The following is a 12,050-nucleotide window of genomic DNA, read 5'->3' on the forward strand; positions in this document are numbered from 1 at the left end:
GCGCTGCCTGCAAAACTCCAATCTGATTCTTTCTCTGCAGTGCTTTGGCCCCTAGATGTCATTTGTCCTGACTCCCCCAGTTTCCACTAGCCATCCTCCAACAGAAAGACTGGGGGCATACTGTGAGTAGGGCAACTTATATCTGCCTCCTTTGGGTGGTGTCAAAATGGCACTCTGCACTGACAGTGTGATGTTGCAAAGAGTTGCATCAACATCATTGACTTTGCAAGAAAACCGTAAAACCTAAGGGCCCTTTCACACGGATGTGTCCATGTATGGCCTCCACTTTGCTCAGTGGGTATCGCTCAGTTGATCCCCACTAAGAAGGCAGATGACAGGTCCGTCTCTGCACACTGTGCAGGGACGGACCTGTCAGAGAGCCACTCTGCTCTATGGGGGATTGGATGAATACGGACCGTAGAGTCCATTTTCATCAGCTCCGATCTGCCAGGCGGATGGAAAAATAGGGTTTCCATTCGTCACACTTTAGCGGATCAGATGTCAGCGGACATGTCACCACTGACATCCGTCGCTCCATAGCCCTGTATGAAGCGTCCATTCAGGTCTGCCTAAAAAACTGAAAAAAGTGTGGTAGAAAAAGATGCACAGACTTCAGAGGATTGTGAAGCAAAGGCCATTCAAGAATTTGGGGAAAATTCACAAGGAGTGGACTATGGCTGATGTCAGCAGGGCAGGACTTAGGGTGATGGGGGCCCATGGGCTTGAGTCACTTCCGGGCCCTACCTTCTATACATTACTGTATTTATCGGTGTATGTATAACGCACCCCAAGTTTAGGAGGGAAGTTTAAGGGAAAAAAACTTACAATTAAATGCCCATCAATGCAGCCTTATCAGTGTCCATCTGCAGCCTTGTCCAGTGTCATTGCAGCCTTGTCATTGTCATTTGCAGCCTTGTCAGTGTAGCCTAAAAATGGCACCGCCGAGATAGAGTCCTGTATATCTTGGCTCTTGAGTCCTCTCTGCGACTCTTGGGTCCTCTCGGCGGCTCTTGGGTCCTCTCGCAGTCCTGAGCGGAGCCAAGAGTAGCCGAATGTACTTGGCTTGGCTCCCAGTCATGCTCAGTCCCTGTGTTATGCCCATCAGAGGTTGGGACTGGGCATGACTGTGAGCGTAGTCGAGCCAAATACACTCGGCTATGTATCTAGGCAGGGCCCCCTATTGGGAGGGGCCCATGGGCTTGAGCCCAGTCAAGCCCAATGGTAAGTCCAGCCCTGGGTGTCAGTGCTTCAAGAGCCACCACACAGATTTATCCAGGACATGGGCTAAAACTGTCGCATTCGCAGAAGTCTTACCTGGGCTATGGAGAAAAAGGACTGGACTGTTGTTGCTCAGTGGTCCAAAGTTCTCTTTTCGAATGAAAGTAACTTTTGCATTTCATTTGGAAATCAACGTCCCAGAGTCTGGAGCAAGATTGGAGAGGCACAGAATCCAAGTTGCATGAGGTCCAGTGTTTAATTTCCACAGTCAGTGATGATTTAGGGAGCCAAGTCATCTGCTGGTGTTAATCTACTGTGTTTTATCAAGTCAAAAGCCAGCGCAGCCCTCTATGAGGAAATTTTAGAGCACTTCATGCTTCCCTTTTGAAGATGCTGATTTCATTTTCCAGCAGGCCTTTACAGCTGCCCACACAGCCAAAAGTACCAATACCTGATTTCAGGATCATGGTATTGCTGTGCTTGATTAGCCAACAAACTCGCCTAACCTAAACCCCATAGAGAATCTGTGTGGTATTGTCAAGAGGAAGATGAGAGACTCCAGACCCAACAATACAGATGCGCTGAAGGCTGCTATAGAAGAAACCTGGGCTTCCATAACACCTCAGCAGTGCCACAGGCTGATCGCCTCTATGGCACGCCAGATTAATGCAGTAATTCATGTGAAAGAAGCCCCGAACATGTATTGAGTGCATACTATACTGTACATGGACATACTTTTCCTTAAGCTAATATTTCTGTATTAAAAATCCTTTTATTTGGGTGTTATGAGTGTTAAGTGTACAAAAAGTGTTAGAAAAGGCCTGGTCAGTAAGTAGTTAAAGGCAGTGTCTGTGTATGGTAAAGTGATTTTACCGTTTAAATAATTAGGCCCTATACACATTATGTGTTACATTAATGCAATGCAATTTCGATGTTGAACTTTGAATGGGCTGGCAGCACACCTTTAAAGTGATATATGCTTTAGCTTTAACTTCAACGCACAATAAAACAAGAGCAACTTTTTTTTTATTCACCTCCAGTCTGGGCCAATTGTGACATCTCTCTCATCCATGTATAAATCAGCATTTTTTTGCTACTTAGAACCCCCAAACATATAATTTTTAAAGCAGAGGTTCTTGTAGAGGTTGTAATTACAATTTTATGTAGCAAAATATTTTAACCACTTACAGACCGGAAGATTTCCCTCCAGTCCATTTTTTGCGATATGGCAATGCGTCGCTTTACCTTACAGTTGCGCAGTCTAGCGACTCTGTACCCAACAAAATTAACATTTCTTGTGTATATTGCTTGGTTTGTGCAAAAGTTTTAGCGTCTACAAAATAGGGGATAGATTTATGGCATTTTTTTTTTTTTACTTGTAATGGTGGCAATCTGCAATTTTTAGCAGGAGTGCGACATTGCGACAGACAGATTGGACACTTTTTTGGGACCTTTGACATTAATACAGCGATTAGTGCTTAAAAAAAAAATCCCCTAATTACTATGTAAATGTCACTGGCAGGGAAGGGGTTAACACCAGGGGGCGGTCAAGGGGTTAAATGTGTTCCCTGGGAGGTGTTTCTAACTGTGGGGGGATGGGACTGACCGGAGGAGGCGAGAGATCGCTGTTCCTAATCACTAGTAGCAGCATAACTCACTTTCGTCCACTGTAAACCCTTGTACACACGGTCGGAATGTGTCCTATCAGACCGTTTTGTCGGATATTCCGACTGTGTGTGGTCCCCATCAGACTGTTTCTGTCGGAATATCCAACGGACCAACTTTTCCAACTTGCCGGTAAAACTCCGATCATGTGTAGCCTACTCCGACGGACAAAGTGCCACGCATGCTCAGATCAAATTCCTAGACCAAAGCTATTGGCTACTAGCCTGAATGTAGTCCCATCGTAACGAAATAACATCATCACGGTATGTACAATCGGATTTTCCGACAACTTAGTCCGACCGTGTGTATGCAACATCACTTCCGGACCTCTTCCAGAATTAATCCGTCAGAATTACTCCGACGGATTCGGTTGTCGGAATCCCCGACCGTGTGTACAAGGGCTCACAACGGGGATCTGTCAATGTAAACAGGTTCTGGCTCTCTTTCCCACAATAGCGGGTGGCCACGCACATTGGGTCCCCCTGCCATGCCTTCTATGGCTCTTAAAGGAGCTTTACGTACATTTGAGACGGTACATTAACCACTTTCAGACCGGACAATTTTGCTGGCTTAAGACCAGACCACTTTTTTTTTTTTTTTTTTTAAATTTCTCTTTATTTTATATTTTAAGACATACATTCAATATTTACCATTCAAATTTCACCTCATTATAAAACATTTCCCATACATAAAAAAAATATATATATATAAAAAAAAATATGATAAAACATTCAAAATCTTATCAATACTATCCAATCCCCCTCCCCCTTTCTTACATGAATTCCCACATTTTTCCCGAGGTATTCAATTCCTCCCATTTTTTCCAATATTTTGAGATCTGTTTCTCTACATATCCCTCTTGTCTAATTTGTTTTTCCATGAAACATACTTCGCTCATCTCATAATTCCACTCTATTATTGTTGGCGCCTCTTCTTTTTTCCATTTACGTGCTATTACGGTTTTAGCCACTGTAGTCATTTGGTACAAAAAATCCATCTCTTTTTGTTTTAATTTTTCAAATGTATGGGAGAATAATACTGTCTTTATATCAAGATTTATTCTTATACCTGTCATCTCCTGATATATTTCTATTATCTTACCCCAAAATATTTTTATCTTCCAACAACTGTACCAGATATGCTCTAGAGTACCCTTTTCATTCTTACACCTCCAGTAGAGTTCAGAGTTCTCTTTATTTATTCTATTCATAAGCACTGGGCTCCTATACCATCTTAATATAATTTTATAGTTTTTTTCTTGATACTTAATAGCTAGGGGTGTTTTATATATTCCTTCAAATATCTCTTCCCATTCTTTCTCTGTCAACTCCTGTCCCATTTCTTCCTCCCATTTTCTTATTCCTGCTATTTTTTTAATATCCCCACCAGGGAGTAATAGGTTATATATCTTAGCTAATTTCTTATTTGTTTTGTCCTTATCTATTGCTATTTGTTCAAATATGGTTAATGGTCTATTAATCATTGTCTTTATTGGGTCAATAGATGCCCTCAGTTGCAAATACTGAAACCATTTATTTTTATATTCTTGCCCCAATTCCTGAAATGTTGGCACATTTCCATCACTCAGAATTTGTATTATCCGTTCATGTTCTTCCATATTCCATTTCAAAAATGTATTATCCTTTAAAGCTGGTCTAAATTCGGGATTAGCAAATAATGGAGTCATATGGCCTATTAAGGAAGATAATTTTCTTTTTTTTATCATATCATCCCAGATTTTTAAAGTTGTTTTTACAAATATAGGGATTTCCTTCTCCTCTGGTCTTAACTTGGGTTTTATCCATGGCTGATGTTTTATTTTAACCCCTAATATATCTTCTTCCAACTTTATCCATTGCTTGTCTTTTGCATTATGCTGCCAATCTATTATTCTCATTAAAGAGGCTGCTTGAAGATATTTAAAAAAATCGGGCATTGCTAATCCACCATTATTTTTCGTTCTAATTAATATTTCTCTACCTACTCTGGGAGTCTTATGTGCCCACACAAAGCTTTCTACCATTTCTCTCAGGTCTTTCACAATTTTTTTTTGATGGTATAATGGGTACCGTTTGAAAGATATACAACATAATTGGTAAGATCTCCATCTTTACAATATTTATTGTCCCAAACCATGAGTAAGTTGTTTTATCATATTTACCTAAAAGCTTTTTTACCTTCTGAATTGCCATGTTATAATTCATATCTTGCAAGAGTTTTAAATCTCTTGGAATATATACTCCCAAATACTTTATCGCATCTTGCTTCCATTTAAACTGGAAATTCTTTTGTAAAACAGTTTGCATTTTTTCTTCTAATGTAATATTCATTAATTCAGATTTGTCGTAATTTACTTTAAAATTACTAATTTCACCAAATCTCTCGAACTCTTTTATTAAATTTGGTATGGTAATTATAGGGTTAGTTATATATAATAAAAGATCATCTGCGTAAGCAGCCATCTTATATTCTTTACCTTTAACCTTTAACCAGACCACTTTTTGCAATTTGGCACAGCGTCACTTTAACTGACAATTGCGCGGTCGAGCTTTCTTTTAGTGGTATTTGATCACCCCTGCTGTTTTTATTTTTTGCGGTATAAACAAAAATAGAGCGACAATTTTGAAAAAAACGCATTATTTTTTACTTTTTGCTATAATATCCCCCAGAAATATATAAAAAAAAATAGTTTAGGCGTATACGCAATAAGCGATTATTGATTGGTTTGCGCAAAATTTATAGCGTTTACAAAATAGGGGATATTTTTATGGCATTTTTATAATTTTTTTTTTTTTACTAGTAATGGCGGTGATCAGCAATTTTTATTGTGACTGGAACATTATGGCGGATACATCGGACATTTTTGACACATTTTTGGGAACACTGTCATTTATACAGCAATCAGTGCTATACAAATGCACTGATTCCTGTGTAAATGACACTGGCAGTGTAGGGGTTAACCTCCCTGGCGGTACGATTATATCGTATTTTAGGTGCTAAAAGCGGTACCATTATTTTGCATGAAAATTTGGCGTTTTATATTGTAGTCTTGTAATTCTTAGGAATAACTCTCTTAAATCTGTCCAAACCAGAGTCTAGCAGACACCCCGGGTATAATAAAGTTTGAAAAATGAAATCATAAATTATAATATAATAAATAATTATAAATAATTGTACCAAATAATAATATAACAATAATAAAAATTATTCAATCATGTAATCAAATCAAAAACACTGAAATTTGCTCAGTTGCAGAATTGTCACTGTCATTACTTTTCAGTATTTGATGACGGATCTCCCCACAAATCGCTATCCCTCAATTCTGCGAGTGATTCCAATTTATTATCGCTGTTTTCTAGCTGGTCTAAAATCATTTTTGATGTAAAGGGACAGTTTTGGTTGCTATGGACAATCTCCAGTTTCCAGGCATAAAGAACAGTTTTTATTATATAAAACTGCATGCAGGACACTGGGCAGAACACTAGGGACAATAGGGATGTGAAATAATTACATACAGCAATGTAATCTGTAAGATTACATTATACTGTATGTATACTGTGTGTTTCACTTTTTGAATTTGGCGCCGATCTCCGTCCCTGTGCGTCGCAACGCTCACAGGGAACGGAGATCGGCTCCATGATACATTGAGCGAGACACGGCTCGCTCGTACAGCGGGGAGACAACGCTGGATCTGAGAGAGAAGGTAAGTAAACCTCCTCCTGGATCCAGCGATGCGGTCCCGAGTCTGGCTCGGGGTTACCGCTTTTGGTATAAAAATTCCACCCCGAGCCAGACTCGGGAAGACCATCAGGGGGGTTAAGTATGTCCTAGGGACGTGTTACTAACTGTGGGGGGCTGGGCTGTACCTTAATGAACACTGATCTCTGCTCCAATCACATGGAGCAGAGATCAGTGCCACTTGTTAGGCAGAACGGGGAGATGCTGTTTACATCGGCATCTCCCCGTCAGCCTCCCAGGGAGACGATCGTGGGTATCCCTGCAGCGATAGAGTCCGCGGGACCCACGACCGGACTCACGGGGTCCCGACCGGCACACGTGCGCGCCGCCGGTACCGCTCACGCAATGGCAGGGCGGCAAATACAAATGGACGTACCTATGTGCCAATTTGCCTGCCTGTGCCATTCTGCCGATGTACATCTTTGTGCGCCGGTCGGGAAGTGGTTAAAAAAAATAAAAATTATTAAGGTTTGTTGATGTTACAAAGGATGAACAATATCCCTTGATAGCATGTCCTAGTTATGGAGAGAGCTATAGACCCCAAATCTCTCCTCTGCCTTCCAGATCACACCAAGATCAGTTTGATCAGATGCTTTACAAGCTGGTAATGGCTTGTAAACAAACAAACCAAAGCTGGAAGAGAATAAATCTTCTGGGTTTCTGACATCACAAAGGGGGAGGAACAACATAAACTCCTCCCACTCGTTCTAGTGCTACCAATGCAAAGTGGTTAAATAATGCAGCAAACATATGCACTGCAGAGCAGATGGATTGGCTTCTGCTGGTACCAGTGCACTGTGGTGCCATACTGTTGTAATCGAAAGTAAAAACTGCTATACGGGATACTATGTTTCATAAAATTAGCTAATTGCACAATTATTTCACATTTAAGTAAGCATTTTCATTTTATTTTCTGGCAGGTGGCATTCAAAGCTGGTATTTATGAGGTGCTCAATCAGCTGGGCTTCACTGAATTTGAGAATGTGGAAGAGCAGCCTTTGTGCCGGCTGCGCTATCGATGGCAACAACAAAACATAAACTCTCTTCCCTTCCGCGGAGAATTTATTTAAGGCTACAAAACCTACTCTTTTCTGTCTTTCAAGGATAACGATTGCTTCCAGTCCACAAGAAACCACCAAACAAAGGCATCAGAAATTAAAGCCACTGTTTTTCTGGGATTACTGTGATCACAATATATTTCCCAGAAATGGGCATGAAAATGTGCTATTTATTGGAAGAGACAGTAATAATAAGCACTGACAAAATGATGCACTCCAATAGTGAAAGATTAACCACCAAATGCATACATAATTTTTCTGTGCCATTTTTTTGCCATGCATTAGTAGATTCATTCTTGTATTTTAGTTCTCATGCTGACAGTTTGAAATATATGGAAGGGCTATGCTCTTTGTTTTATCTGCACAGAGAATATAACTGCTTAGGAGTCCTCTTCTATCCCTTTTATTTTGTTAGTGGTAGAAAAATAACTGCAGTGTACTTTTCCATGCAAATAATACTCGGCAAATGTGTACTAAATATTTAAAGGCACAAATGCTGTTATGACAAGTAATTTTATAAAAAATATCCTGTTAATTAATTGATCAGACATATGTACAAATATAGTTTTTTTGACGTGAAAGATATAATTTACACATAGATGTAAACGTTAAAAGCAAAAAAAAAATATAAAAAAATAGCATAAGGCCCCTTTCACACTTACTTGGTGTGGTTTGACTGCACCGCAGATGTAGCTCAGTGTACCCACGGGTCTGGTGTAGTTTCTGAATAATAGAACTCTATGGGATAGCACAGCTAACCCACACCAAACCTGTGAGTACACTGCTCTACACCCATGTTACAGTCAATCTGCACCACATCAGTGTGATGGGGGCCTAACTGTAGACAAAAACAAGTCACTTGGAGGCTCCCAATATATATTTTTTTACTTATTTTTGGTAGGTTGTGTTTTAAATGAACATTTTCTTCTATACTGTACATATGTTTTAAAATTATGAACTTATAATTATATTGGTCTGGTAAAATATTATTTTAAGCCCATTCTTTTATAAAATAGTTACTGCAATAACGAAATATACTGTATATTGTCTACATTGTGAAGCTAATTATTAATTTCTAGAAGAAAGTAAACAGAAATTTCCTATATACTATATAGAATGTTTGAAAAGGATTGCTATAGAGAACCTTATTTATCAAGTGTTCAAAATAAGAACTGTCGGCCTTACTCACAACAACCAATCAAATTATTATTTTTGCAGAGTGAGATGGTGAATCTGATTGGTTTCCATAAAGCAACCCAGACACTTCTTATATCAGGCTTTTTAACAGTAATTACTTATCACTGCACAGTTATATTTTGTCATGTACTACACAGTATGCAAAGCAGTGTTAGAAGATAAAGGGATGTGTCCTGCTTCCCAGGAAAACTGCTGTTTCCATTTTTTTTTTTGTTATTTTACTGTACCTCACTGAGGTATATACCAGACCAGTAAACTTGATGCATGTCACTGTAACTGTTGGGTAGATTTTTACAGTCAAATTATCTGCGATCATGTGATAAAAACATCTTAACACCATGGTTTTTTTGCATAGTTATAATATTTGTTGTTTTTTAATATTGTTAAATGTTTCAAAGTGGTTGGACTTAAATTTTTGTAATAAACGAAAACTGTTTTGCCCTATACGAACCTCTGTTGTTTTGTCCCATTTGTAATGTGTGTTCAACTTAAAGAGTAACTCTACTTTTGTTGAGAAAACATCAATGTTCTCTGGGCAATCAGTGTTAATTGCAAGGATTTTCACACACTTTGTTGCAGATTCCTACCTGTTCCCGCTGGAAGAAAAAGCTGTTTGTTCCACTTTGTGTGGAATCAGCTGGTACACCTTCAATGTTCTAATGAGAAAGGTTGCAGTGTCTGCATCCCTTTAGAAGTGATCAACCCTTGGATCCCTTTCACACTGGGGCGTTTTTCAGGCGCTTTAGCGTTAAAAAAAAAAAGCGACTATAAAGCACTTGAGAGAAGCCTCATCTGCAATCCCAATGTGAAAGCCCGAGTGCTTTCACACTGAGGTGCTGCACTGGCAGGGCATCAAAAAAAAAGTCCTGCAAGCAGCTTCTTTGCAGCGCTTTTGGAACGGTGAATACACTGATCCTATAATGCCCCTTCCCATTGAAATCAATGGGACAAGCCTGCAAAACACCTGAAAAGCGCCTGCAAAGCACTTTTGGCAGCGGCGCTTTGTGGGTGCTTTTAACCCTTTATTTGGCCACTAGCAGCGCCCCACCAGCGCTCGAAAACCGTTGGTAAAGCGCTGCTAGTTTAAGCGGCGCTTTACGAGTGTTTTTCAGGCACTGGCAGGGTGAAAGGGCTCTTTAAGCACTGGGGCTTTCACATTGGGATTGCAGATGACTCTTCTTTCAAGCGCTTTACAGTCGCTTTTTTTAACGCCTGAAAAATGCCCCAGTGTGAAAGGGGTCTTGGGGAGTATCACCAAAAATGTAATTTCTAAAACCTAACTTGTATCTTAGTGCAGAGTTATTCATCTAAGAAGCAGTTCTGTACACAGTTGGTGTAAGGAACGCCTCCAAGTTGTCATAATGCATTGACTTTTACAGAAAATTATATTGCTGGAGTTTGAAAAGGAAAGGTCTTCCTGCAGATGCTATAGCCCCTGTGTTGTCAATATTTTTCTGAAACTAGAAATAAAATAATTGAATAAAAAAGAACTGGTCAGATCTAATAATAAATTACAATACGGCTTATGTAACAATTTTATATGCTATATTAATTTTGTGGTTTGCTATAATATTTTTCCATGAAAGTGCAATTACCCTTTAAACAAAACCAAAGTTGTAAAAAAAAAAAAAAAAAAAGCAGTCATTAACTCACAATTTTTATCATGGTAAATGGAACTTCTCCTGTTGACAGAGATCCATACCTCAGCAGTTTGCTCCCATAATTTGTAATAAAAACATATTTGCCATTCTGAAACTTCCCTCCAACCACTTTGCATAATATTTTACATATACTGTGAGTCTGGACTTTCCAAATATGCTGCAGAATTCCTCCACTGAGTCTAGCTGCAACCATTTTAACTGTGGGTAGCTGAAGCTGCTGCCTGTTCACTTCCTAGATTTACAGACACACCTGCAGCCATGTACCTCTCGTTGGCCCTCTTATGACTCACCCCCCTTCCCTTCCTTGCAAACTCTCACAAGTGTGAGAGAGAGCTGTGCATGATGTCATAACTCTAGACTTTTTACCAGACAAGAAACAGGAAGTGGGCTGTATAAGGTATTTACTGGCAGAAAAAAAAATGTTTTACTATTCAAAGTTAAAACAACAAGGGCAGAAGATTTAATAGATGGAAAGTTGAAAAAAATGACTGAAGGTCCACTTTAAGACCAAATAGATTTGATAGAAAGCAGTAGTCATGGATTACTATGGACTCCCATAAAAAAAAAAAAAAAAAAAAGTGTGCTGCAGCACTTTAGGTGAGACTAAATAATACATTTAAAAAAGTTTATTTTTTCGTTCATTGACAGACAGAGCTTCTTCTTATTCTTGACCACAGATTTTATAGTTCCACCTGCGGGAGTAGGAAGCTAGGCAGAAAAAAAACTTGGTAGTCCTAACTAGTATAACCCGCCCGCTATAGGCAAACCAATTATTTATGCCTAGTGTTTTCAGGAGTAAGAACCTGTTTCCCTCCTGGGACCTGTGGTTCCATATTTTTTTTCTTCTTCTCTGAGATTTTTTTCCTGCAGAGATCTTCAATCAACAGCCGGGTTGGGTGACAGGCTAGATAATCTAGATCCAGTAGTTAACCTGCTGGGCCACAGACCTTTAGCTATGTGCTGGGTCGGCTGTGACAGCCATATTCGGGGCCCAGAGTGGCCAGTGAGTTAAATGTCTCATGGAGAGCATATGGCTAAAAGCCTCCGGCCTTGGTGGAAATCGGATCTTGGTGGGGAGCAAGTTCCCCCAGCATACGTGGAACTAGTGGACCAGCTGGTTCAGGGTCTCAAGTACTTGTGTGAAGCATCCTTGGATGCAGCTCCTTTCCAAGCGCTTTGTCTTGGCAGTGGTTCTTAGACATGTGCTGTGGCTCAAGTGTTGATCTGTGGACCAGACATCAAAAAAAGCTTTTTCTTATTTGCCTTTCCAAGGTGAACGCCTTTTTGGAGCTACCCTGGATAACATCATCAAGAAACTAACATTCTCTACACACAATAAACTTTTTTGTTACTCTGGCTCCTTGGACAAAGGAACTAAACTCTTCAAAGCTGCTGCAGGAGGTATCAAGAGGTCCTGATCTAACAAGCCTATGGATAAGTCCTCCTCGGCATATAGGCTTGCCCCACCCATCTCTAAGGTGGGGCGTTGTCTTTGCTAGTTTGCAGACTAGTG

The 12,050-nt window shown here is 39.8% G+C and overlaps 1 protein-coding gene across 2 annotated transcripts in view; it reads left to right on the forward strand.

Annotated features, from left to right (window-relative positions):
* PALD1 (phosphatase domain containing paladin 1) overlaps nt 1-9,326 on the forward strand; it is a 433,254-nt gene extending 423,928 nt beyond the window's left edge. For both annotated transcript variants that reach the window (XM_077454432.1, XM_077454433.1), the window contains one exon: nt 7,542-9,326. In XM_077454432.1, coding sequence (XP_077310558.1) covers nt 7,542-7,691 — 150 coding nt within the window. In that variant the 3' untranslated portion in view covers nt 7,692-9,326. The remainder of the gene's footprint in view (nt 1-7,541) is intronic.
* Nucleotides 9,327-12,050: the final 2,724 nt, after the last annotated feature.

The sequence above is a fragment of the Lithobates pipiens genome, unplaced genomic scaffold (genome assembly GCF_037356315.1).
Source record: "Lithobates pipiens isolate NorthernLeopardFrog02 unplaced genomic scaffold, aLitPip1_a1.2 Scaffold_25, whole genome shotgun sequence".
Taxonomy (NCBI): Eukaryota; Metazoa; Chordata; class Amphibia; order Anura; family Ranidae; genus Lithobates; species Lithobates pipiens.